At 39.3% G+C, this 23,661-nt stretch overlaps 1 protein-coding gene and 1 non-coding gene across 2 annotated transcripts in view; one reads left to right on the top strand and one right to left on the bottom strand.

Annotated features, from left to right (window-relative positions):
- FREM1 (FRAS1 related extracellular matrix 1) overlaps positions 1 to 23,661 on the bottom strand; it is a 181,421-nt gene that overhangs the window by 49,641 nt on the left and 108,119 nt on the right. The window contains exons 20-24 of the mRNA XM_059142310.1: positions 20,340 to 20,562; positions 15,786 to 15,930; positions 10,971 to 11,112; positions 7,885 to 8,080; positions 3,181 to 3,445 (exon numbers count right to left, since the gene is read on the bottom strand). Coding sequence (XP_058998293.1) covers positions 3,181 to 3,445; positions 7,885 to 8,080; positions 10,971 to 11,112; positions 15,786 to 15,930; positions 20,340 to 20,562 — 971 coding nt within the window. The remainder of the gene's footprint in view (positions 1 to 3,180; positions 3,446 to 7,884; positions 8,081 to 10,970; positions 11,113 to 15,785; positions 15,931 to 20,339; positions 20,563 to 23,661) is intronic.
- On the top strand, positions 13,610 to 13,716 carry LOC131813280 (U6 spliceosomal RNA). Its single transcript, XR_009346706.1, has one exon. It is a non-coding gene; the product is annotated as a U6 spliceosomal RNA (small nuclear RNA).

The raw sequence follows: 23,661 nt of genomic DNA, 5'->3' as shown, positions 1-23,661 counted from the left end.
GCAGCTAATATTGAAGAGCTGTTGAAACCAAAGGAGCCCCAGCCTGAGATTTCTTTCTTGAAACAATAAGGAGGGAGTAGTTTCTTACTCTGGATTCCCTGTCACTTATTGCATTCTCCCTGTACCAACCCAGGTCATTTTGCATCTTTGTGTAACTATTAGCCCAAATTACTCACTCTGAGAAACAGAGCCACAGGCTTTCTGCTAAAAGAAAATCTTGCCCAGGAGCCCAGCGTACAAAACAAACTAAAAACAATAAAAACAAAACAAAACATAAAAACAACAATTAAACCTAAAAAAACCCCGAAAGCTTTATCAGTAAACTGGGATGAGGGTCCCAGAGCCTCACCAATTCAATTCCTTCATGTTCTGTTTCCGGGAGGCCCCAAGATGGCTTTTGTAAATCCTCAAAGCTCCATAGAATGTTCTTGGAACAATGGACTGGACCAGACCAGTGATTGCTAGTCCTGACTGCTTCAGAATCTTCTGGAGAGCTTTGAAAAATACAGATTTCTGGCCCAAGACTGGATTTAGCAGAGTCATCTCTCTGGAGTGAGAGTCAAGAATGTATTTTTATCAATCTTCCCAGTAAATCTCTTCAAGATCTAAATATTTAAAAAATTTTGGGGGCACCTGGGTGGCTCAGTCAGTTAAGCATCCGACTGTTGGTTTCGGCTCACGTCATGATCTCAGGGTCGTGGGGTCAAGCCCACCATCGGGCTCTGCACTGGGCATGGAGCCTTGTTAAGATTCTCTCTCTCCCTGTCCCTCTGCCCCTCCCCCTCTAAAACGATAATAAATAAATAAAATTTAAAATTCCTAGAATAAATGATTTCTAAAATGTCATCTTGTATGACTTTCTATGGATGTGGATTAGGAAATTTTTAGAGTATCTTCAATCCTCACATACAGAAATTTTGTAATTCATTCTCTACTCCTCAACACCACCTGATTAATATCTAAGCTTGATTTCCGAACATCTATATTTATTCATTGGCGAGGTCACTGTTTTCTCCAAATGGTTATTAACGTTTTCCACAGACTCTTCCATGGGCACTGACCGGGGAAAGTGGGAATTGTCAGGAGTAAGCAGTTCCAGAAATGGGTGTAAAATTAAAAGCCCTAAATCTGATATACATTGATTAAGCCAAGAAGCACCCAACCTCCATAAGTAACAAGGGAAGAAAGAACAATCATCACTCTTCTTTGTAATTTCTTTCCTCCAAGATTAATCTTGGTACTGTAAACACTGTCAGAAAAAGGGGGCCAAGGAAAGAACATAATAAACAATGATAAGAACAAGAGTATTAATAATAATAGTAGTAATAAGAGCAGCTAATACTTATTTCATTCTTCTTATGTGCCACATATTTTTCTAAGTACTTTACATGCATAAACCCATTTATATCTCCCATCACCCCTGCAAAACAAGTCCTATAAACATCATTTCCTTTCACAAAGAGGACACAAGAGCACAGGAGGAAGTGTGATTTGACCACAGAGTGGTAAGTAATGAAGGTGGTAACTGACCCCAAGACTGTGTCTACACAGTCTACACACAGTGGTAGAGAGTGTAATGTCTACAACTCTACCCCTTCTAGAGTGAAAGAACCAGCATGAAAAGGAATCCCCACATCTGACATTTTAGTTAATGCTTAGCAACACTCAAACATTAAATTATTATTTGGATATTGATCAACCAAATGATTATCTACTTATTAAGGACATGTTGTCAAGAGAAAAAAAGAGAAAATACAAGTTCAAATTTCCCCCAATTTTTTAACAGTTAATTATCTTAGCCATCTTTCCAAGTCGTAATTCCAAGAAGGCATGCAAAATCATCTTTACTGACATTTAAACAATGTCTCTCATAGCAAACATACAGAATTTAGAGAGAGAAAATATATGATAGTGATAAGTGCTACATTTACATTAATTTATAGTGCTCTTTTAAAGACTGTATTTTTAAAAGTTTTTTTTTTTTTTTTTTTTTTTTAAGGAAACTCTACAGCCATTGTGGGCCTCAAACTCACAACCCTGAGATCAAGAGTTGCATGTTTTATTGACTGAGTAAGCCAGGCACCATACTGGAAGCTGTATTCTGACATAGTGAAAACTGTACTGGGGGTCAGAAGCTCTTCAAGTATGGCAAATTAACCAATGGTCTCAGGGCCTCCATGTTAATTGGTAAAACTCAAGACTGCATAGGTACAGTGATTCCCCCAAAGGCTAGTCTAATCAAGATTTCTAGGTTCATTTTTTATTTGTTGACACAGACAGAGAGAGAAAGAGAGAGAGTGAGTGCTTGGGTGGGCTATGTGGGGAGAGGCAGGTGTGGGTGACAGGGAGGGGCAGAAGGAGAGAGAGAATCTTAAGCAGGCTCCATGCCCAGTGTGGAGCCCAATTCGAGGCTAGATCTCAGGAAGCTAAGATCATGACCCGAGCCAAAATCAGAGTTGGATGGTCAACCAATTTAGCCTCTCAGGTACCTCAAGATTTCTAGAGTTTCATCCCAGCCTTGGAGATCTGGATTTCTATCAAGGACCTTGAGACCAGGCAGCTCTGGGGACTGCTAAGTGATTGCTCCTCTAGAGTTTGTCTTCCTTCTAATCTTGTGACTAGAAATAGATTTCAGTATTTTAAATGAATGTGGACTTTCATTAATGTCGTATCTTTGTCTTTTCACCAGATTGTAATTCATCCCAATGATTTATTTGTTATAGAATTCTTAAATAGGTATACAGCCCCCCCAGTTATAACATTGTTTCTATGGGGACACTTGATAACAATATGATTTATGATATAGATCCTGGAACACATCATATCAAAAAGCCATGTCTGCTTGTGCTAAATGTTTACCACTAAATGCCTTTCCTCAGATAGAAAAAGATACCCCATAAAAGCAGAAAATTCACTTAGTTTCTCCTTAGCTGGGACTCAAAGGTGTTTAGTTCCTCTCCTAGAGTAGCTGGCATTTAGATGTGCTTTTTTTTAAACAACAGGCTCTAATTTCTTGCTTTGCTATTGTCCAATTAATCGTACACTTCCACCTTTCATACACCTAGGCAGCAGAAGACCATTGCTATAAAAGAGTTGGAAAAGAACTCATTTTCTGCCACCTTTGGTCTGTCTAAGCATTAATCCAGGGAAAGGGTTCTGAAAAGTTTCCTTGGGGCTCACCTGAAGGTGTCACGGGAGACAGCTGCCTTGCTCTTATGCACATAGCAGACTGTCTGTCCTGCTATGTCCATCTGGCTGAAGCTTGTGATGGGGACTCCAGGATAGCGGACATACTCGACCTGGCCAAACCGTGGAGGGGAGGTGATGACATAGAGCAGTTCCTCAGGTTTGTCTGTTCCATCCACAGCAAGGAGACTGGTGGTCGTCAAGAAACCCCGGTCACCTTTAGACACCACCAGTGGTTTCACAAGGATGACAATATCACCTGCACAGCAGAAGAGCTTGCGGTCAAGACCCAAATTAAAAAAAAAAAAAAGTCCAAGGTAAAGGTAAAAAGCCAAAGGCCAAACTGTAAAAATCAAAACCACTATGGTTTAGAAAGGTTGATAGAATTACGGTTAAAAAAGAATCAGGCAAAAGACTGGAGCAGATAAGACACAGCAGGAGAAACACATATGGCCAACAGAGATACAAAAAAATGCTCAAGCTCATCAATCACCGTGGAAATACAAATCAAGATCACAAGAAGTTATAACCAGGTTGTGACTCTCTGATTTGCAAAAATTTAAAATTCTGATGACACCAAGTGTTGAAGAGGATACCGCTGGTAGGGATATAAATGGGTATATGATCAGCAACATGCTGTAAAGAGTAGGATATTCATATTGGTCGTGACCCAGCGACTTCACTCCAGCTGTGTGCTGGAGAGAAGCACACACTGGCCCCCAGGGGATGGGACCAGAATGGCCACAGCAGCCCTGTCCTCATTGAAAATGCTAACCCAAATGCCTTTTCAAAAAGTAAATATGTAAGCGAGCTCTGATCTAATGGTACTACTGTATTGTAAACAGTAGCAAAATGAGTGAACTAGAGGCACATGGAACACAGAGGTAGCTTGTTACCATTTGTCCCTTGCATGAGCAAGTCCCAGAAGACCATAAACCACAGTAAGAATATGAACACGGAATTCAGGATGATGGCTCTCAAGGCAGGATGGGAGAAGCCCATGGGCAGATGTGCATTACAGTCAGTATTCCAGTCCTTGTGGTTGCACAGTTGTGTATTACGTATTTAAAAGAGAATAAATGAATGCGTGTATGAAATGCATAAATGAGGAGATGTGGGCCACATGTGGACAAATGATGCAGTTTTACAAACTAAGGATGATAATTCAATTTTGTTCACTTTATTTGCTTAAAAAAATCATAACTCCAATATTGAGCTTCTAATTTATGTCAGGCACAGGGGTAAGGCTCTTAAAACTTCACACTAACTATGAGGTAGGCTATATATAATCTCCCAGGTTATAAATGAGGAAACTAAGATACAGAAAAATGTATCTAACTTGCTAATGATGATTCAATTAATCAAAGGTGAAGCTAGGGGTGGTTCAGTTGGTTAAGCGTCTGTCTTTGGCTCAAGTCATGGTCCTGGAGTCCCAGGATCGAGCCCCACATCAGGCTCCCTGCTCAGAGGGCCGTTTCCTTCTCCCTCTCCTTCTGCCCTTTCCCCTACTTGTGCTTGCCCTCTCTCCCTCTCTCTCTCTCTCTCTGTCAAATAAATAAAAAAATAAATAAGCAAGCAAATAATCTTTAAAAAATAATAAAATACAGGATGGAGCTAGAATTTGTAATCTAACCATCTGACTTCAGAGCACAAACTTGAACACTAGAAATATGTGTGAAGTAAATGCCATTTCTAAATTTAAAAATACAAATTGTCAATAAAATTTAAAAAGATGTTAGGTCTGATGAGGAACAAAAAAAATAAAATATCAAGGAAGTACAATGAGACCAGTAGTTCTCAATGAGTGGCAACTTTGGTCCCCGGGGCATATTTGGTAATGTCTGTAGACATTTTTGGTGGTCATAACTGGGGGTTCCTACAGTCATCTAATAGGTAGAGGCCAGAGATGCTTCCAAACATTCTATAATGCATAAGAAAATCCATTACAGGATGCCTGGGTGGCTCAATCGTTAAGCATTTGCCTTCAGTTCGAGTCATCATCCCAGGGTCCTGGGATGGAGCCCCACATCAGACTCCCTGCTCGGTGGGAAGCCTGCTTCTCCCTCTCCCATTCCCTCTACTGTGTTCCCTCTCTCGCTGTGTTTCTCTGTGTCAAACAAATAAAATCTTAAAAAAAAAAAAAAAAGTCTATTACAACAAAGATTTATCTGTCCCAAAATGTCAGTAATCTTAAGACTGAGAAACTCTGTTTCAGATGATTAAATTGGTCTTTTTGGTAGATTATTGGTGCTTTTAACTCAAAATGCTATCTAACTTAGGTGCAATGGAGAATCAGAGAGCATCTTAACTTTAAATCAAAACCTGAGCCCCAGATGGGGCTTGCTTCCTGGGAGTCAAGATGAACAAAGCCCAGGACATAAAAATCACCTACAGAATGTTTCACCAGGAGCAGAAGATGGATCTGAGGGGAGGAAGAGCATCTGGGCTTTCTCTCAACGCAGTTTTTCAGCACAGTGACAGCAGAGTACGGTTCAAGGTCAACTGTTAGATGAAGTCCCTTTAAGCTTCTCTCAAAGATAACTCATATCATTTTTGCCACTGTGCAAATCACAAGCCACAGAACAATGGAAGGCCCGATGTTATTTATAATCGCTCTCAAATGGAGGCAATCTAGATGCTCGATGTTAGGGTTACGGTTTAGTTTAAATATTCAGTGTAGTTTTATTCAGAGATGAACAATGACAGTTCTCAAGTTATGCTACAACCTGAGAAAATTCACACTAAGTTAAAAAAAAAAAAAAAAAACACTCTATAGATGTAAAACACACCATGATGTAAAAAGGAGCAAAGAAAAGGAATCTGGAACTTCTGAAAATGCTAGTAGGTTAAAATATCTGTTTGATATAAGTTTCATGAATCCTTTCGGACAAGAATCACAGGTCAGTTCCAGCAGAGAATGGCCAGGCGCTCACCAGCCTCATTTCCTGGGCACACCACTAGAGTTTCCACTGCTCAGACTCCCCTAATGTGGCATTCAGACACTGGAAGGTGCAGAAGACAAGTGCCTCCAAGCCCGGGCTAGGCATCCTCTCATTTTCCTCCGTGTTTCACTTCCGGAGAGTCTCCAAGGCCTTCAGTCAGGAAGGATCCTCTAGTTGGAAAAAATCCCCAGATGGTTGTGTAGAGCAGAACTCCCCCCTCCCCCACCCCGTGAATGCACTGTGCTTAGCCAAGGGCAGTCTGTCCTAACACATTAGCCATCTCAGCTAAGAGCAGTCTGTCCTAACACATTAGCCATCTCCACGACACAGGACTTGCATTACATTTTGCTTGAACATGCACTGATGATGAACGTAGTAGCCTTTACTTTATGGAAAGAAAGAAATGCATACAGTCATATCTAGCTTCTCTAAGGGTCACTTATTGGCCATCTTCAAGGAACATATTTTACAACTGGGAAACAAACTAATAAAATATGTTATTTTAGAACCCCAAATAAACATCTCAAAATCAATCAAGCTGATGGCAACTGAAAAGAGAAAAATTCAGGACTGCTGGATCTCGATCATACAGGTGATGTAAGATCGCCGTCCTCTGAGCTTCCTGGCAGTAAGGCAAAAAGGGAAGCATTCTGTCAATCAAAAATGTATCGAAGATCCAAGAATATGCTTGGTCCTAAGAATATAGAGACTCTGGGATGGTGCAGATGAACAAGAAATGAATTGTGTCTTCCTCACATAAACTCTAAGCAACGCTTTGGGGTGGTGAGAGTTGCGTAACATTAAAGCTTACACTTTGCCTTGTTGAGTTTTCTTCCCAGTATTTTTTCACCCTCCTCCTTCTCCCGCTTAGATGCTGCTGAGTCCCATTACACGAATGGGTCTGCTTCATGCAAGAGCAGCTTAGTATCTCCTCGTGTTCTCCCCTGAGAGAGCTGGTATTAACACTTTCACAGTGAAAACGAGCAACAGTCTAACCTTTTCAATGACAAAGTTCCTTTTTTGAGCTCTAAATTTTAAAATATGTTTTTATTTCTTTTTGTAATTATATTGGAAATGTTTTTCCCCTGAGACTTTGTTTTTCAAGTAACAACTCTCTTCCTGAAGAGAAAATTAGAGTTTTTGTATTGATTTGGTAAAATGTTACTTGTAACAGAAAACCCTGACTCTTAAAGCAGCCCAGGCTGCCATGTTGTGGGCAAGGCTGGATTTCCAATAGGCTCTCGAAATTCTAAAAACGACAAATTGATGGGCTACTCTCACGAGCCTCAGAGCTCCCAGGCAGGGCAGGTGAGGAGTCAGGGGGGCAAATCATAAGAGATGGAATTTCAGGTACAAGGGATAGAAGAAAGAAAGTCAAAAAGAGAGGGAGGTAGGGGCGCCTGGGTGGCTCAGTGGGTTAAAGCCTCTGCCTTTGGCTCAGGTCATGATCCCAGGGTCCTGGGATCGAGCCCCGCATCGGGCTGTCCGCTCTGCGGGGATCCTGCTTCCTCCTCTCTCTCTCTGCCTACTTCTGATCTCTGTCTGTCAAATAAATAAATAAAATCTTTAAAAAAAAGAAAAAGAAAAAAGAGAGGGAGGTAGAGAGAGGAGAGGGGGAAGGAAGGAAGGAAGGAAGGAAGGAAGGAAGGAAGGAAGGAAGGAAGGAGGATTTAGTTGAAAACCTTTGAGTGTTTACAGCAGCTCACTTCTGGTTCTAAAACTTGGTCCCAATAAATATTGAGAGAGATGTTTTTACCTTTTTCCATATCCTTGATGGTTATGTGACAGTCCAGTGCTGGTGATCTGTTGTCACCATCCCAGAGGTAGAAAGTAAAGGTGTCTCGATCCTGGGAATCCATGGCTCCGGTGTGCGTGTATCTCAGCAAGTTCAGGTCCACCTCCTCCTGAGTGCACTTCATGCCGGGGTAGACAGGGACCCAGTCCCTCCCCATCTGAAAGGTGCCAGAGTTAGTCAGCCACCCATGTTTTTTTCTTAACAAGTTATGTTGGGTTTTTTTTTTTTTTTTAAGGTTTTATTTATTTATTTGGCAGAGAGAGATCACAAGTAGGCAGAGACGCAGGCAGAGAGAGAGGGGGAAGCAGGCTCCCCGCTGAGCAGAGAGCCTGACGCGGGACTCGATCCCAGGACACGGAGATCATGACCTGAGCCAAAGGCAGTGGCTTAACCCACTGAGCCACCCAGGCACCCCTCTTTACAAGTTAGGTTAATTGATATTTCCTATACTCCCTGTAAGCCTCCAAGAGAAATAATATTTCAGGGAAACTCCAGATTCAATTTATTTTTTTGCCATTTTATCTTATTTTTTTTCCTTTCAAAGAAATACATTAAAACAAATGAAGACCTTGGGAGAAAACTACCTTCAACCAAAAGATTTGTGACAGTCTTGTGGCAATTCAACAGTGGCGCTACTTCCAAGGTATTTATCATGAGTAATCACAGCTGATTAGATATTCCAATTAATGAGAGCAGGTGGGTAATCGAGCTCCTGAAATTGATTCTTTAAAAATTAAATATGTTTCATTTGAGGGTTCCTTTTTTTTTATTTTTAGTTTCTATCATCATACAATTAATCAAACCTATTTTTTCAAACTGGTTTATCACTGGACTTATCTGAATTAGATAAAACAAAAATAAGATGGATGTATTTACTCCCAGTACATTTCCCAGCTTTATTGAGGCCCAGAGAAAATTAACAAGATCCCGATCATTCTGTTTATATCGAGTCAGCAAAGAAACATAACTGCAAATATCATATATTATTTTTTTATCAATATCTCCTAAAAAACATGCTAACATCAGGTAAGCACATATTCTGTACCGAACTCAGTGCAGAAATTGTGGTATCCTCAATTAAAAGAGGTTCTTATGCTGGGGGAACTGACAACTGAGAGTATTCAAAACACAATATTAATAAATCTGTATCTGATTTATACTAATTTTCTTGTTATTCTCTGAAGATACATAACTTTCCTCAAGAATAGCTCATGAAAGTCATTTGACAAAATTCAAGAAAAATGTCATCTTACAAATTTTTTGTACAATATAATCCTGTACTTTTCCTTGTCTGGTTTAAGAGACTAAAATAGAAATTTAAATCCTTGGATTTTTTTTTTTCCTTGACACATTATTCTATAGACCCCCAGCTCCTGGCAAAAATGCCTCACCGCCCCACCCCACCACCACTGTGTTACCACTTCTCTTTACATCCTCTTTGATAAAGTTTCCTCTTCTTTAATATATCTGTTCATCTGATGTTTGTACAGAGGTATGTTCTGCCCCAGGGCTCACTGGGTGAAAGTTAGTTATGTTGTAATATTTAAGGTCATTATGTGTTTCCATCCTAAACCTATTTCCAGATTTAGTTTTTAAAACAGACTCTTTCAGGTTTCAAACCGGATGACCTGCCTTCTATTTAACTTTCTTTGTTTGTCATCTTTCTGAGAAAGTAAATACAGAAAAAGATAGCTTTTCCTATCTCCCATCTCCATGCAATTCTCCATTTACACTCCCAAATGCTGGCTCTGGCTTGACAAAATCATTTGCAAGCCTCCAAAGAGGAAGAAAATAAGAGTCAGACTCAAGGTGGTGCAAACTACAGAAAATCAACAAGAACACAAGAACCCTTGGGAAAGTCCAGGAGTCCTAGAGTCCCAGTCCCTGGTCTTGGAGAGACTTGGCAAAGCCCAAAGGAGCTGGGAAAGAATGATGTGGTGTCATACCGGGAAGCTGGACCCATCTGCATTTCCACATACCCCAAACCCTTCACTTCCCATGCTACCCAAATGCGTGAGCTCTCACTGCATTTCTGCTTCATTACTCTTTGAAATGAAATAAGGACACAGCTGTACCTCAATTTAAATCAGTGATTGCTCTTCACTCCGATTCTCTATGGTGCCTATGATCTAAGATAATCAAGCTGTTCCACGCAGAATGAATCCTCACTGCTCTTCTAGGACTGTGCTGACATTATACTAAAAGTTAAGCATTCAGTCAAATAATCGCATTGGGGATGGCTGGCAGTGGTTGTTGCTAGACGTCATCCATCATTCAAACAAACATTTTGATGGATTACTCATGGGACCTTTTCAAGCGACTGATCTATCATGTGAGTTGGGCTCCTCCTTGGGCATCAAGCACAGTCTGAATCAGATCGGTGAGCACCATTTGTTAAAAGACTATCTTTTCTCCATTGTATTGCCTTTGCTCCTTTGCCAAAGATCTGTGGACTGTATTTTCATGAGGGTCTACTTCTGGGTTTTCTATTCTATTTCATTGATCTATTCATCTGTTCCTTCATCAGATCCAGACTACCTGAATTAATGCAGCTTTATAGTGAGTCCTAAAGCCAGATAGTCCCATTCCTCTAACTCTGTTTTCCTGTTTGTTCACTATATTGTGAATTTTGCTTCTCCATACAAACTTCAGAATCAGTTTGTTAATATCCACAATAAGTGCTCTATAAACTCTATTTAAATTTTTTTTTTAAATCTGGGGGGGATGAAGATATCTCAAAGGATGCATGGTTCTCATCAGCAATTAGACAACTTGCTTTACCCCAGCCACCCAACTCTCCCAAAATTTAGGTATGATCCCAGTGGAGGCGAAATAATGAAGAATCTTGATAGTGTTTGAATTTGCCCTGAGTCGAGTAAGAAAATTTAGCATGATGTAAGTTCACCCCAAACTAAGAAAATTAAATTTTTTACCTCTGGGCAAAATATGGTTATTAGAGAATAGCTTCAGTTATAGAAATCTGTGTACTAAGAAAATGTATACCTGCTACATTAGTTTTGAAAAAGAACAGTAAAAAGACCACCAACCTTAAGTTGAAGCTGCCCGTTTTGGGGAAGCCTTTCGAACAAATAGTAAATCTTCTCCCTGGGTGAATCTTCATCTATGGCTGAAAGCACGGCACTAGAAATAATACGCGTTTCACCCATTTTCATGGTAATTTCAGCCTTCCTGTAGAAAGGAAGATGTCTAGGTTGATAGGAAAATAGAAGGCATCGCTTCTGCAGGGTGCATTCACAAGGACTATCACAGTTCGCAATCTTCAACAGCTAGGGAATGCTGTTCCCTATCCAAGGTACCGAAAATGATGAGTCGGGCTCGTGAAACAGGCTCTCATTTCACTTTACACGTCAAAGCCCTAAAAGGCAACTAGGCAGTCACAGGGAACATGGTGTGAAGTAATTAAAGACTTCTGCTTGTTTCTATGCATTGCACTTCACCATCTTCTGTTGTAATTTATTTTATAGAACGGTTTTATTTCCAATATTTCACTTGCTACAACAACAGCTCCATGACATAAGTGAGCAAGACAGTATCACTCAAATTTTACAGATAAAAACTTACTTAAAGAGACAGACTGGCTTAGTCCCCCAGGTTCTGGTACCTTCTTGAAGCACTGTTACGAGCATTGTTACGAGTTCGGTGACACTTAGGCCATCCATGGCCCCCTACATTACCCTCCCTTTCCCTGATAACATTCCGGGTAGACAGCGTTCCCTTCACAGCGATTGTTTTTTCCAAGTGCCACACCTGCCAGGTTAGCCCCTGAAGACACGGCAGGGATGAGCAGCTGCTGCTTTCGCTGTAAATACTGCTACTGTCCTCTACTCCTCTCCCAGCCAATACGGCCATTTCCTCTGTCTCACCCAAGTGAGGAAGGGATTTCTTTCCACCTTTGTTTCTAGCTTTCAGTTTGGGTCACCACACAAGGCCAAAAGCTGTCCAACCTGACTGCTTGGTTTCCCATAAAAACCGATGAAGTTTCCTTGGGATGCAGATAAAGGACATTTCAGTAGCATCAACTGGTGTTCTAGTAGCTTCCAGGCTCTCTGCTGACAAGCCAGAGCCCAGACACCTCACTTCTAACCTCTTGTACTTGGTGACTCTTTTGCCTCTCCAGAGCTAACATCTTCCCTGGCAGAAGGAGGTGATTTTTGCCCACCTCTTTCCTGGAAGATATGAATCCCATTCCTCTTGAAGGCTAATGAATCAGCTGACTGGTTGATTCTGGAGGTGAGTGGTACCATTAATAGATTAATCAAAACAGGAAGGAAGCCCATGTGATGAAGAAGATAATAAGCTCGTAGGAGAAAGTTACCAGAATTAGATATCAGAGGGGACAAAGGAGAGGGCAGTATGTCATAGTCTGTGTTACCCCAAAAGGGACCATGAGACAAGGACCATGGTGCAGGTGATTTATTTGGGAAGTGATTCCAGGAAACAAGAGAGAGGAATGAGGAGCGAGACAGAGCAGGAGGAGTAAGGCAATGAAAGGTGTTTATGGCTATGGACTCAGGGCTTCTGGGGATCCTTTGAAGAACCATAGAGAATATGCTTCAAATTGTGCTTCTGGTGGGGGGGGCACCTGGGTGGCTCAGAGGGTTATGCCTCTGCCTTCGGTTCAGTTCATGGTCCCAGGGTCCTGGGATCGAGTCCCACATCGGGCTCTCTGCTCAACGGGAGCCTGCTTCTTTCTCTCCCTCTGCTTGTCATTTCCTCTGTTGGTGCTCTCTCTTTGGCAAATAAACAAAATCTTTTTATAAATAAATAAATAAATAAATAAACCCCCAAATTATTAAAAAAAAATTTGTGCTTCTGGGGCACCTGGGTGGCTCAGTTGGTTAAGCATCTGCCTTCAGCTCCGGTCATGATCCCAGGGTCGAGCCCTGCATTATAGGCTCCTGGGGAGTCTGCTTCTCCCTCTCCTCTTTGCCCATTCTCTATCTCCCTATTTCTCTCTCTCCCTCTCAAATAAATAAAATCTTTTTTTAAAAAAAATTGTGCTTCTGAAGGGTGGGAGTGTGGGACATTTACTTCTGCACTAGCTCCCATAGGTTAAGAGCTACTGTCAGAGTGTTTTTGCTGTGTCTGGATCAAATGGGCCAAATGAGCCAATGCTGCTTCACAGAAAGCCCTGAGCAACATGGCAAATGCAGTGATGAACCATGGCACTGGTAATGTGACCCTGACAGTGAGCCTGATGTGTCCCACCACGAGAGCAACTACAATCACGGAGCAGGGGACTGAGGGAGCGTGGCCCAGAACTCTGGAAGCATCTACTATAGCATCTAGAAGGTATTCCAAAGAAATGGAGGCAAATGCTCTAATAAGGTCCAGCAAGGAAAGACGAGCCATTCAATTCAATAGGAAGGCCAAGGGTAACTTTTAAGTGAGCAGCTTTAATAAAGTGGGAGAGATTGGGCAGAAATGGACAAAGCACAAACTATTCTTCTAAATAGATTGGCACTGAAATAAATGAGGAACTGGGTCATCTTCGTGGTTTTAGGGTGAGAATAGCTCCTAATAATGATAATAACTAGCACCTAGGAGCACTTCCTGTGTACTAGCCAATCTTTCAAATACTTTTACATATTTTAATTCATTTAATCCTTGCAACCACCCTATGAAAAGGATACTGTTACTATCCCCACTTACAAAGAGGTTGACAGTGCTCACTTCAGCAGCACTTATGCTAAAATGGAAACGATACAGAGAAGATTAGCATGGCTCCTGCACAAGGAGGACATGCAAATTCATGAACCGGTCCATATTTTTCAGGAAACGACAGGTGTTGATAAGGATGTGGAGAAAGGGGAACCCTCTTACACTGTTGGTGGGAACGCAAGCTGCTGCGGCCAATCTGGAAAACAGGATGGAGATTCCTCAAAAAGTTGAAAATAGAGCTACCCTATGACCCAATAATTGCACCACTGGGTATTTTCCTTAAAGTTACAAATGTAGTGATCCAAAGGGACATGTGCACCCCAATATTTATAGGAGAAATGTCCACAAGAGCCAAATTATGCAAAGAGCCTAGATGTCCATCGATAAATGAATGGATAAAGAAGATGTGGTAAATATATACAATGGAATATTATGCAGCCATCAAAAAAATCTTGCCATTTGAGATGACGTGGATAGAACTCAAAGGTATTATGCTGAGTGAAATAAGTCAATCTGAGAAAGACAATTATCATACAATCTCACTGATATGAGGAAGCTGAGAAACAAGACAGAGGATCATAGAGGAAGGGAGGGAAAAATGAAACAAGATGAAACCAGAGAGGGAGACAAACCACAAGAGACTCTTAATCTCAGGAAACAAACTGAGGGTCACTGGAGTAGAGGGGGTTGGGAAGGATGGGTTGGCTGGGTGATGTACATTGGGGAGGGTATGTGCTATGGTGAGTGCTGTGAATTGTGTAAGACTGATGATTCATAGACCTATACTCCTGAAGCAAATAATACATTATATGTTAGTTAAAAAAAAAAAGAATGCATCACGAAACAGGAAATCAGAGTTGAGTGACACCTTGTTATTTGACCTGTCTGGTCTCAATTTTGTGAGCAAGGATAATACCTACTTCCCATAACTGTGGTGAGGATTTAAGGAAATGTCCATTAAAAGATCCAATACAGTGTCTGTTAATAAACGCCCGTTTGCCCCTCCCTCCCATTCTCTTAGATACAGTGAGGTCATTAGAAAGGGGGTTCCTGGGTGCCTGGGTGGCTCAGTCGGTTAAATCTCTGCCTTCGGCTCAGGTTATGATCCCAGGGTCCTGGGATTGAGACCCGCATCGGGCTCTCTGCTTAGCAGGAATCCTGCTTCCCTCTCTCTCTGCCTGCCTCTCTGCCTAGTTGTGATCTCTTTCTCTGTCAAATAAATAAACAAAATCTTTAAAATTTAAAAAAAAGGGGGGGTTCCTAATTATCACAATACTCTTCCTATTTTCATTTTTGTAAATCAGGGTCATCCCAGTCCAACAGTCCAGCTAGATCCCAGAAAACTGAAAATTCTGCTGCGGACTTTTAGTGGAACTGATGTCTGAGATGCAATTCTCCAAAAAACGATCATCAAAAGAAGCAGACACTTCTCCGCATCCAGCACCAGACAGATGGGCCTCCTCAAGTTTTGCCCTGGTCCAGCTGTGTGTGGTGGCCAGTAATACGAGCCATGGCTGGAGCTGTAGAAATGTATCTGACAAAGACGCTTTACTCTATGATCACACTGATCAGTTACAGAGGGAGTCACCGAGATGGTTTGCAATTAATCAGCTCAGAATTTTTAAACGATCACTTAAGTGATCATTTTGATACCAGGTGGGAAAAGAGTATTGACCCTGATGGAACATAGAGGACTGGTGGATCATGAAATACGTAGATGACAAAAGCGATGGCATTTATAAGTTAAACTCAGCCACTCCAGGTTAAAAGTTTGATCGAATCCACGGGGAGGACTGTCTACTGTTAATATTATCACATGCTAGTTAAGTCTATACATAATCTATTGCACTTTGGGGTGTGTGTATGTGTGTGTGTATGTGTGTGTGTATGTGTGTGTACAGGTGTTTAAATACCTAGGACACTCTTCATTCCATACAATAGGCTCAGTCATTCTTAATTATTTACCTCTAACTAGAACTTTCAGAGGAAAATCAAATAACTAGGGAGATGTTACAGGAACATTTGAACTAAAAGTTCTACGAGTAGGTGGGACGAGTCGATAGACAAGAGCCGTCAAAGTCTTGTTTCTCCCTGGAAGACACACATGACATTTGCACCTAGTCTTCCAGACCACAAAATTTTCTAGAACATCTGAAAGGGACTCTTTTCAGGGAGCTTACTTGTTCAGCGTTGGTTTCTCATCATTAACTGGGGTGACCTCCACTGAAATGGTTTTTAATATCTTATGTTTCCCATCTGACAACTGGACTGTAAAGTCATCAGCAAGGCTCTCTGAGTCATCATGCACATACACCAACTTCATTCCTGGAAGAAGCAGGGAAAAAAAGGGAGAGAGAAAGTAAATCTTTCTTATGATTAAGCTGTTTCAAAACACACATAATCTTTTTTAATTTCCAAGGTATTAATATCACCAAGAGTTCATTAGTCAGTGCAATTGGGTGAAATTAAACTGTTTTATGAAGTAAAAGACTGTCCTCTTAATTGGGTAAAAATTCATATTTAAATACTTAAGTATTTGATAAGGATCTCATTTAGACATCAGTGAGGATAGCATATATCATTTAATACACTGTATGAGAACATGGTTCATTACTTGGGGAAAATTATATTTAGATATCGACCTCAAGACAAGAACCAAAATAAATCCTAGATGAAGAAAAACTTATATAAAACTACTTTTCAAAAACCTACACAGCATTCACATGAAAATGCAAGAGACTCAGAATAGCCAAAACAATCTTGAACAAAGTTGGAGATTCACATTTTTCATTTTCAAAATTTACTATAAAACTATAGTCATCAAGACAGTGTGAAACTGGCATAGAACAGACACATAGATTAATCTAATAGAAGAGTCCAGAAATGAACTTGTACATTTACAAGCAACTGATTCTCATCAAGAGCACAGAAACTTTCAATGAGGAAAGAGTGGTCTTTTCAATAAATAGTGCAGACACAACTCAAAAGCTACAGACAATAAAAAGAAGTTTGATCCCTACCTCACACTACATACAAAAATTAACTCAAAATTGATAATAGACCTAAACGTGAGAGCTAAACTAGAAAAACTGTTAGAAGAAAACACAAGTAAATCTCTGTGACTTTGAGTAAGGCAATGATTTCTAGGCAAGACACCAAAAGCACAAGTGACCAAAACAAAACAAAACAAAAGGTAATTTAGATCTCATGAAAATTAAAAATTTGGGACTGCAAATGATACTATTGAGCAAGTAAAACAACAGCCCACAGAAGTGGAGAAAATATTTACAAATCAGATACCTGATAAAGGAGGGTCTAGTATCCCAAACACATTAAGAACTCTTACAACTCAATGATAAAATTACTCCCAATTACAAAATTGGCAAAAGATTTGAGTAGACATTTTTCCAAAGAAGATGGATGTCAGGACATAGACAAATAGTCAATGAACTCATGAAAAGATGCTCAACACTATTAGCTATTAGGGAAATGAAATAAAAATCACAATGAGATACTATCTTACACCTACTAGGATGACTATCATAAAAAGATAGACAGTAACAAACTTTGGTGAGGATGCAAAGAAACTGGAACTCTCATACATTACTGGTAGGAATGTAAACTGATGCTACTACTTTGGAAAACAGTTTAGCAGTTCCTCAAAATGTTAAACATAGGGTTATTATATGACCCAGCAATTCTACTCCTAGATACAGACCCAAGACAAATGAAGGTACATATCCATACAAAAATATATACATGAATGTTCACAGTCAAAAGTGAAAGGACAGGATGCCTGGGTGGCTCAGTCAGTTAAACACCTGCCTTCAGCTCAGGCCATGATCCCAGGACTCTGGGATCAAGTCCTGCATGGGGTTCCCTGCTCAGCAGGGAGGCTGCTTCTCCCTCTGCCTGCTGCTCTCCCTGCTTGTGCTCTTTCTCTGACAAATAAATAAATAAATAAATAAATATTTTTTAAAAAGTAGTGGAAGTGACCCAAACATCCATCAACTGATGAACAGATTAAATAAATGTGCTATGTCCATACAATAGAGTATTTGGCAATAACAAGGAATGGCATAGTACTGACTCATGTTACAATATAGATGAACCTTGAAAACATTGCTAAAGAAAAACATTATGTTAAATAGAAGTTACAAAAGCTCATAGGTTCTATTTATATGATTCTGCAACGTCAGAATAAATAAACCTGTGGAGACAAAAAAATAGGTTACTAGCTGCCAAGGGTTGAGGAAGAAAGGGATAAGAATGTCTGCTAATGAGTATTTTATTTCTTTTGGGGGATAATGGAAGTGTTCTATGATCTAAAAAATCATTAATCGTGATGATGAATATACTAAAAACCTCTGAATGGTAGGTTTTTGATGTTATTGGTAGGTTTTATATTGTTATATTGTTATTTGTTATGATATTAAGGCATGTGAATTATATCTCATTAAAGCTGTTTTAAATTATTTGGAAGAAAATACAAGTAAATATCTTATGTCTGAATGTAGAGCATCTTCCTAATACAGTAACAAAAGAAAACCACATAAAGAAAAATAACAATAAATTTCACCACTTACAATTTGTGATTTCTGTACTTAAGAACATGAATTAAAAGGCAAATAAGAAGAGGAAAAAGTTACTGGTAACATATGTAACAAAATTATGAGACATCAGTAGTTAATGATCTTTTATAAGTTAGTATAAATGAATAGAAAAATGAGCAAATGGCATTATCAAGTAATTTACAAAAAGGTGAAACAAATATAGTCAATAAATATGAAAGTATGGTAAATCTTACTCATACTCTAAGAATTTCAAATTAAGACTAAAACGAGGGACTGTTATTGACTACAAAATTCACAAAAGTTTAAAAAATATATCCATTCTTGATTAGGAAACTAAGCATGTTCATGCAGTTTTCCCCCAAAAGTATTATAAATGCTCTCCTGTTTTGCCAAGTAATTTCATTATAAAAATTTATGGCAAAAAAATTTTAAGAGATGTGCACTAGGATTTATGTTACAAAAATATACATAAAGCATATTTATATGTAACCTGTAATATCAAGAAATGAAAAGCTCTCTGGATATTTAAAAATAGAAGATAGTTGTAAAAAAATTTACAGTGCAACACCCCCATCTAATGAAAAGCTGGAGTTATCACAAACATGTTTTCAATTAACATTTAAAAAGTAAGAAGCTTCTTATAGTTGCTAAGAAAGAAAGCCAGATTACATAATGTGGCAGTAGTTTTATAAATTCTGTATGTTTAGGGTTAGAGGATGTATCTGAGAATATACTGAAAAAATTTTTAAAATGTAACCATAAATGAAAAAGACAAAAATCTAATCTCTGAGAATGTTACTAAGTTATTGACCAAAGCATTAATTTATGTAAACCATTTATTTTTTCTTCAAAATCATCCTATGGTGCAAACTTTACCCAATACGCATGCTTATTTAGCCTAGTAATATAATAAGTAATAATATTTAACTGAATTACAAAACAGACTTTGAGAGTACAATTTGAATGATTATTCCTTTTCCTTTGTCCTAAATTTGAAAAGAAGAACACTGTAACAACATATTTGTATTATTCGATACACACGGTTATTGCTTTGGCAATATCATCACTTAACCCTCAGAGTTTCTTTGCAACTGACAAAATCCAAGTAACATATGAATTAACTTTTCAAATTCAAACATGACACAATGTGGCACAGCCATTGCAAAATAAACTTGGGGGCAGAGAGCTTAATCTTGTTGGGGAATGGAGAAATGTAGAAAGTAGAAAAGTGCTAAACCGGTGCTGAAAGGAGCCAGCCCAGGAAGGGGATGGTCTGGAGTGCCTGGTGGGTGGGTGGTTGGGGAGGTCAGAGGTTACCCTGGTTCTGAAGGCACTGTGTTGGCTAACCTGGCCAAGGCAGGAAGGAGAGAGAGTATGCAGTGATTCTAGACCCGCCCTTTTCTCCAATATTTAAAAGTATGTTTATATTTGGAAAATAGGGTAAAATTGATTTTTTAAAAAAAGAGTAATTAAAAAATAATTCAGGCTGCTATTCCCATGTGTCATTTCCTTAAAGAACAAATTATCTCCACTGAGAGTAATGTTCTATATTTGGTTCTATATTTGTTCCGAACATAGAAGTTTTGGCCAACAAATCTCTTCAAATTTGGGTCCATGATCTCAATAGTTTTAAAAGGAATTTTTTATTATGATGCGAAAAAGTTGGAGCTAAAATACCCCAAATCATAAATATCATTTTCTTTAAAGATTTATTTATTTATTGGACAGAGAGAAATAGAGAGAGAGAGCACGAGCAGGGGGACAGGTAGAGGGAGAAGAGAAAGAGAATCTCAAGCAGACTTCCAACTGAGTGCAGAGCCTGATGCAGGGCTTGATCCCACAACCATGAGATCATGACCTGAGCCAAAATCAAGAGTCAGACAACCGACTGAGGCACCCAGGCACCCCACAAATGTCATTTTTAGTGATGTTCCCAAAGTGAAAGAAAACACTGTTTCCTTTTCAACTGCACACTATCTGTAACTGAGGCTTCATGCCCTACATGAATCCAGAGCCCAGAGAAAACTCTTGAGAGATAAAATGAATAAAGTAGTTGAATGCCATTTCTTCACTTCCTGTATCTGAGGTTTAGTATTAGCTTTTCTGGGCTAAATTACTAAATCAACAACAATAAGTGAATTGAAGTGGAACATGATCTACCATTCTTGAGAAGTTCCAAGGAAAAGTTCTGAACGAGTTCATGCTTCTGGCCGGGGTTGACAGGCTGCATATTTTGCGGAAAGTCTTTGCCAAGCACCCTGTTGATGAGGAGGCCATGGCGTGGTTTACGAGTGACACTGAAAAGCAAGGGGTCGTTGGGAACGTCCAGATCAGCAGCACTGATGACAGAGGTATCCAGTTCTTTCATCTGACCCTCACACACCTGAGCAAAAACAAGTCGGCATGTCAGCTGTGTCAAAATAACATTTGTCTTTCTTTTAGCAAGTTGCTTCAAAAAAATGATTTTAAGATATCCTATTACAAATTTTCTATGAAATGTGTGTGTAATGAGTCCTAAAAAGAAATGGCTGGTTTAACATGGGCTTAGAAGAAAAGAATAAATCTATTAATCTCTCTCATGTTTTCTCTGAAGATTTCAAAGCAGTTTATTCATTTCCTAAAGAACAAAAGATACACACACACACATACACACACAATCCCCTCCAACCCATAATTCAAAGCTCGGGGGAAAAGCAATCAAAAGCAATCAAAAGAATGCTTGCTTTCTGGAAGTCACAGAGTTCAACTGTAAAACTAAGTGTGGACCTTTCACCTTCAGATCCTAATCTGTTATTTTAACCTCCTGAACCTTGCTGCTTTCACAATTCTTGTTTCTGCTTCGGAAATGGCATGGATGTCTGCTATGTGCACTGGGGGTATTTTATGTTTCTCATTTTTCTATTTTCTCATTCTCTTTATTCTCTTTCTCATTCTCATTCTCTATGTTCTCATCACAGGAAAACCTTCTGTACTTCAGTTGCAATGAACAACAATTGAGAAGGAGGCTTTTGGAGGCCTAACAGTGTTTATTTTAATTCAGGGTCCCTCACCTCTCCCCAACCCTCATGCCTCAAACTCCTCCTACCCCCAGCCCCCACTCCAGGTTTCATAATCCTTTAAATTCAAAGAGAACGGACTGATTTTCATCTCAGGTAGCCTCCAGCCATTTAGAACTTGACATGGTACTTAGCTGTCTGGATCTTTTTCTCATAGCAAGAATGAAGAGAACAAAGAAATACCTGTTTCGTCTTTTGAAACAAAGCAAGACCTAAATAATCAGACTGTATCCATCGAACAGATGCTGACTGGTAATCTGCAAGGCACTGGGCCTCGTGCTGTGGGGAATGAAATATTCTATCCAAAGTCAGATGAGACCATGAAGGCCTGTCCATCAGTGACTATAATACAACAAGAAATTTATCTAGCGATACTAAAGATGGATAAACAGGAAGTGCAAAAGGGTGGAGAAGACCAGGAGTGTCTTCAGGGCAGAGTGGCCATGTAAGCCTTGAAGGATACATAAAGTTTAGGTTTGTTAAAATGCCCGTTCTCTCAAGCCTCTCTTACTGGGAGGCTCCCCGCGACTAGCGTCTACTGCGCATGCGTGAAGAAGAAATCACTTGCCATGCTGATACCTGGGCCAAAATGATGTCGGTTTTCTTGTATCTGGCCTTCCCTATTAAAGACAAAGATGGCATCATAATTTAACATGCAGTGATATAACTATGAAATCATCTTTGATGGTAGCTTGGCTTTTTCTCCAAAAATTTTCATAAAGCCACTGAAAATATGTTCTCATTACCCTTCTTCCTAAAAGCTTAGGACTCCGGGACTCACTATACGGCTCATTCCTTTCTCATTTATCAGATGGTAAATTACTTCACAACACGACCGGGAAATTTCACTGAAAAATTAAGATTCGTTTTTTGTACATTTCATTTATTGAGATGCTAAATAAAAGGTTTAGATCAATATGCACAAAATGCAGAAACTCACTAGTATAGCCACTTGAAATGAATTAGGACATCTTAAAACCTCATATTTTTTGGCAAGTTGCAGCCCAACTTGATGGAAGCTTGACTCTCTACAAGACAAACAGATTTTCCCCAAGAAAGCATAATAAATAGGGCTATTAAAAAAAAAATCACTTGAAACTTAAAGCCAGCTCTGGCAGTAACATATAGGGCTCCCTATCTGATACCCTCCAATAGCTTCTCTAAGGAGTGCCCAGGTAAAAAGCATGATTACTTTCAGAGAAGGGCAAGGGACAATTTCCCAGTGGCCTAATTATTTCAGAAACTCTAGCTCTGCATAGATACAAGACAACAGAGGTAAGTATAGAAGGAATCATTTGTAGAGTTTCTTCTCTCTCTCGTAATTACTGAAGTGCTCTCCAGAGGAACCCACATGCCAAGAGAAAGGGAAGGGCAGGAGCTGGGTCTTAAGTCTCTTGGTGAGGTGACTCTCAGATACCATTAAGAGTCAGTAGACCATCCAAATCAAATAAAGACTTTTGCATTTAGAATTTGATAATTTTCAGTGACAAATAAGGCTAGATAATGGCTTCAAAATAAATCATCTTTGCTTTGGTAAATGTCAGAAAAAAGATGGTAAACCTAACAATAATACAAATGAGACCTATTTACTAAGGGACTAGTATGTGCCTGACCATCTTGTTCAACAAGGTTACCCCTTAAGGATTTGATACACATTTTGCAGATAAGGAAACAGAAGTACAGAGAGAAATAGCTTATACAGGGTCCTACAGCCAGTAAACAGCAATACCCAAACCCCTCTTATTCCAAAGCCTGTATTCCTCTATTTAATCAAGATTTGCTGTACATATTTCTGAATTAAATAATTGTATGTAAAATACAGAATTGTTTTAAAAGACTACATGCTGATATGGAAAGGTTTCCAATATACATAATTAGGTTTTTCTAAAAAGTGGAGAGTAGTAGGTATAATATGACCCCTGACTTATAAGTAAATACAGAAAAATTGCATATATATAACATATATATACACACACACATACAAACACATATTATTGGCATTTGCACAAATTATTTCTGAGGAATTACTAAAAAGTCAATGGGGAGTGGATATGGGTAGAGGCTGTAGAAGAGGGAGACTGTCATATTTCATATTTCACTGCATATGTTCCTCAATATTTTAACTTGTATAACTACATATTTTATTATTATGTTTTTAAAGACAACAGATGTTATCTGAGGAGTGATATTATGGTCATTTTAACTATCTATATGAATTTTTAAATAAAACTAAAAAACATTATCATGTAAAAATGGTTTTATCTTTTTTTAAAATATTTTATTTATTTATTTGACAGAGAGACAGACAGAGATCACAAGCAGGCAGAGAGGCAGGCAGAGGGAGAGGGAGACGGAGAAGCAGGCTCCCCACTGAGCAGAGAGCCCAATGTGGGGCTCGATCCCAGGACCCCGAGATCATGACCCGT

This window comes from Mustela lutreola, chromosome 12 (genome assembly GCF_030435805.1).
Source record: "Mustela lutreola isolate mMusLut2 chromosome 12, mMusLut2.pri, whole genome shotgun sequence".
Classification (NCBI taxonomy): domain Eukaryota; kingdom Metazoa; phylum Chordata; class Mammalia; order Carnivora; family Mustelidae; genus Mustela; species Mustela lutreola.
This window is presented reverse-complemented; position numbering and strand designations above follow the sequence as displayed.